At 15.1% G+C, this 4,477-nt stretch overlaps 2 protein-coding genes across 2 annotated transcripts, besides 8 other annotated features; one reads left to right on the plus strand and one right to left on the minus strand. All coding sequences in view use genetic code 6, as the record gives it.

Annotated features, from left to right (window-relative positions):
* Positions 1–700: 700 nt before the first annotated feature.
* On the plus strand, positions 701–2,712 carry IMG5_098890 (hypothetical protein; the record flags this gene model as incomplete). The annotated part of the gene is made up of 1 exon (XM_004035403.1): positions 701–2,712. The coding sequence occupies exon 1, from the start codon at positions 1,249–1,251 to the stop codon at positions 2,710–2,712; it is 1,464 nt and encodes a 487-aa protein (XP_004035451.1). The 5' UTR covers positions 701–1,248.
* Positions 1,847–1,907: a microsatellite.
* A 267-nt stretch (positions 2,713–2,979) lies between the features above and the next one.
* On the minus strand, positions 2,980–3,673 carry IMG5_098900 (hypothetical protein; the record flags this gene model as incomplete). The annotated part of the gene is made up of 5 exons (XM_004035404.1): positions 2,980–3,121; positions 3,184–3,255; positions 3,313–3,387; positions 3,506–3,598; positions 3,660–3,673. The coding sequence occupies 5 exons, from the start codon at positions 3,671–3,673 to the stop codon at positions 3,013–3,015; spliced, it is 363 nt and encodes a 120-aa protein (XP_004035452.1). The 3' UTR covers positions 2,980–3,012.
* Positions 2,994–3,034: a microsatellite.
* Positions 3,023–3,077: a microsatellite.
* Positions 3,028–3,079: a microsatellite.
* Positions 3,129–3,182: a microsatellite.
* Positions 3,429–3,493: a microsatellite.
* A 224-nt stretch (positions 3,674–3,897) lies between the features above and the next one.
* Positions 3,898–3,932: a microsatellite.
* A 314-nt stretch (positions 3,933–4,246) lies between these two features.
* Positions 4,247–4,285: a microsatellite.
* Positions 4,286–4,477: the final 192 nt, after the last annotated feature.

Genomic DNA, 4,477 nt, shown 5'->3' on the forward strand with positions numbered 1-4,477 from the left:
TTAATTTGTTATTACTATATTTGTATTAGTATTTAAAAAAGTTTTTTATTAATTATAATAAATGGTTGTTTTTTTATTTGTTAGTATTATTTTTTGATATTTTCGTTTATTAAATTGCTTCTGCATTTATTAAATATAAATTAATTCTTTAAATGATTTCTTACAAAATTAATAAATAATGCTTTTGGATAAACATAAATTTATTTAGTATTTTTAATTTAGAAAATTATATAATGAATATGTATAATAAAAGATATTAAAATTTTTATATTTGATAAATTTTTTATATTCTTAACTTCATATTAAATTTGTATATAAAATAATAGAATATATTAACTTTAAAGCTAATTCATAATATTTTTTTATTTTTCATTCTTATATATTTATGTAGTAAAAAATATTAAAAATCATAAAGTAATTATAAATATATATTTTTAAATAATTTTTTTTAATTAAATATAAAATAAATTTTTATTTTATTTATAATAAATAAATTTAATTTTCTTTATTTATTTAATGTTATTTAAATAATAAATGAAATATATTTATATATTTAAAATTATAATTAATATTTTTATATTTTTTAATAACACTTAATTGTATATTTTTAAATCATTGAAAAAAAAAAAATTTAAAAAAAACAATAAAAATAGTTATAATATATATATATATATATTTTTGTTTTGTTTTTTTTAAAAAAATGCAAAATAATTAATCAACTAAATCTAATACTACCTAAGATGATTAAGTATTTGAATTAGTAAAAGAACTTCTTCCATAAATTGAAGAAGAATTACGAAAAGAAATTGATTAACAATTATAATCTGAATACGAGTAAAAGTTACAACAATTAAGTGAATAAAGTCGTCTTTAAGCATTAGATGAATTAGAATAAGTTTTTATATAAGTAGAGGCTGAGACGTAAAAATAATTAATTGAGAAAATAAATGAATTAGAAAAAAAATAATAAGATTTAGATTATTATGAAAGACATATGGAGTAATTAATTTATGATGAAATCGAGAAAAAATATGAGAGTGAATATTAAGAGAAAAAATAATAAATATTAGAAGAATAAATTGAAGATTTAAATACAAATGAAGTTCAAGAAAGCGATATTCGCGAAAAATTAAAAAATGAATATGAAATGGAAATAAGGAAGGAAATGTAAAATCGAGAAAAACAAATGAAAGTGGTATTTTAGAAAAAAATAAACGCGGAAAAAAAAAATTGGAAGAATTTTATAAAATGGAATTAAATGAGAAAATTGAAGGAGAAAGAAAAAAAATGGAAAAGGAAAAAGCGGAAATAGCGAGATTAAAATCATTAAAAAATGTCAAAATTAATAAATTTTAGATTTAAAAAAATCAGATTTTTTAATAAATTGCTTAAGAGGAAAATAAATATAATAGTATTATTAATAATTTGTAATTATAAATATAATAAGTCTAAATTGAATTAGAAAAATATAAAAAAGATCCGAATATTAAAGGAATTCTTAAAAATTCGAATCTTATTTATAATAATGATATAAAAAATCCTTAAATATAATAAGATAATGATGATGATTTTGAATTTAAAAATAAATATCTTTATTCAAATAAGAAAATGTAAAATAATCAATAATAATTAATTTAAATTTAAGAATAAGTATCATAAAATTCTAATGAAGAATAAGAAAAAAAATCAAATAGAAATTAATCTTTGACTAATTTATCTTTATCTCCTCCACCACCTCCTATTAATAATATAAACATAGAAGAAAATCAAGAAAAATAATAATTTAAAATAAATTAATAACCAAATAATGCATTTTAAAGTATAAAAATATACTATAATTTACAATTATATATATATATATATATATATAAATATATATATATATATATATATATATATATATTATAAATAATAGTGTATTGTTTATAACAATTAACTCAACCTAATAAAAATAAAGAAGAAGAAGAAGAAGAAAAAACCAAACAAAACATAAGTTAATATATAGAAAAATACATACAATCCAAAAATATTAATAATAATCAAGATTATTAAAAAAATTAACATAAAACATCAGAAAAGTATTTAACATAATACGAATTAGATTAAAAAAGATAAGAACTAGAATATAAAATAAATTTAAATGAAAATTTATACGATAAATATATAGCTATGGAAAATTATTTATAATAATAATTAATTTATAAGTTTTAAAATTTAAATGCCACCCAATAAGTAGAATTAACTGAATTAATATAAAATCTAATTGATAGTTGGAATTTTAGAAATGTTTCTTATGAAGATAGACTAACATTTATTAATTAATTAGAATATTTTTAAGGAAATTATGATGGTATGTTTAATACACTTAATACTTATATAAATTAACTTAATGAAGATATTATTCATGCGTAGTTTATTATTGATAAAATGGAATAAAGGGAATAAATACTTTAGTTTCCTTAATATAGTAATTAAGATTAAAATAAATCTTAAATTATTAATGAAAATGTAAAAAAGATTGATTTAGAAATTTTAAAATTAGTACAAGAATATTAATAAATTGTCAAAAAAGACTTCTTTTGGTAAGGATTTAAGCTTGAGGATTTATTAGAAATTGAAATTTATGAATAGACTGAATAAATTTCACCAAAAATATAATTTTAAGATTTAAAATAAGTTATTGTTGAAAAATTCTAAAAAAAAATGTTTTGAGTTTATTAATTTTTTATATTTTATTTTTTAAAGTTTTTTTGTTAAAAAAAAAAATGACATTTTTTTAACAAAATCTATAAAATTTTTAATTTTATTAATTAAATTTATTTTTAAGTAATATAAAAAATTTATCTTAACTTATGTATTATTTTTTAGATATTATTATTATTTTTCAATCATCTATTTTTTAACTTTCAGGTAAAATTTATTATTATTTTTATTTACTTTCACTTCTTGAACTATTATTATCTTTTTCTTTTTAAATACTCTTACTATTTCTTTCATATTTCTTACTTCTACTCATACTTTCTCTACTACTACTTCTACTACTACTACTGCTTTAACTATTACTTCTTCTACTACTATTTGCATTTGAAGATACATTAGATTATTCATCATCATTTTTTTACTTTAAAATTTTTATTTAAAAAATTTAATTAATTTTAATTAAAAATTTATATATATTTTTACAGATTTCTAAACATCTTTTTTTTATGTTTATTATTATAAAATTTCATGTTTTCTTTTATTTTCTTCATAATCCTTGTTATAAAAAAAAATGTTTTTATGTCTATAAATAAATAAAAAAAAAAAAAATACTTTTAATTTTTTATCAAGTTGATCTAATTATTATTATAATTCTTATTTTTCTTTTAATTCTTTTTCTTTAATTTCCTTTAAAGAATTAAATGTATATAAAAAAATATAAAAAATTAATATATATAATATATATATATATATATATATATATATATATATATATATATATATATATATATATTAATAATTTTACATCAATAAGTTTCTTCTTTTATTATCTTAAATCATCAATTATATTTTAATATTTATAATCAACTTAATTTTATAAATCTTTTTATTTTTCAATCTAATAATAATAATTTTAACATATAAATACTTTTTTTTTAAAAAAAAATATAAAATAATACAATATATTTATCATGATTTAATATTTTATTCGCTTTTTTTAAGTGACCTTCTAATTAAGCAAACAATTTAGAATTTTTTAATATATCCATACTTTTTCTATATTTTATATATATATATATTAAAAAAAAAAAAAAAACTAAGCTTTTTCATCTTTTGATCTTATTCTTTCTCTACTATCATCTTTATTTAATTTTTCATTTTAATTATTGTTATTATTATTTTTTTATTCTTCAACAGTTTTTTTTTCTACAGACTTTTTTTTTTCTCCAGACGATCTTTTTTAACTATTTCTTTTTTCTTAAGAACTTTTTCTCCTTCTTTTTCTTTCATTTTCATCATCTTTTCTTCTATCATCCCTAATATTTCTCAAAGGATTTCTAATTCTTCTATAATCATGATCTCCTCTATATTCCAAATCAAATTTACTATTCCTTATTGGACTTCTTTACCTATTATATCTTTAATTATTATTATTATAATCTTTATTTCCATGTCTTTAATTATTTCTATTTTATGTATATGTTTCTCCTCTATCATATCTATTATTTTAATTTGAATATCTATCCTAATATTTATCTTAATATGGTCTATTATAGTTTCTTTATCTATTATATTCTTATCTATTTTATATTTTTTATAATTTAAAAAAATATTTTATAGATATTTATTTTTATTTACCTCTAAATTTTTTTTTTTATGATGTTTAATTAATATACTTTTAATAAAAAAAGTAAATTGTTACTACATTATTAAAATCTCTTGGTTTCGGTTTGTATATCATCTTTTATGGTGGTTATATTTTGCTTTATTTTTTTGT

This window comes from Ichthyophthirius multifiliis, assembly GCF_000220395.1.
Source record: "Ichthyophthirius multifiliis unplaced genomic scaffold scaff_1120509250840, whole genome shotgun sequence".
NCBI lineage: Eukaryota > Ciliophora > Oligohymenophorea > Hymenostomatida > Ichthyophthirius > Ichthyophthirius multifiliis.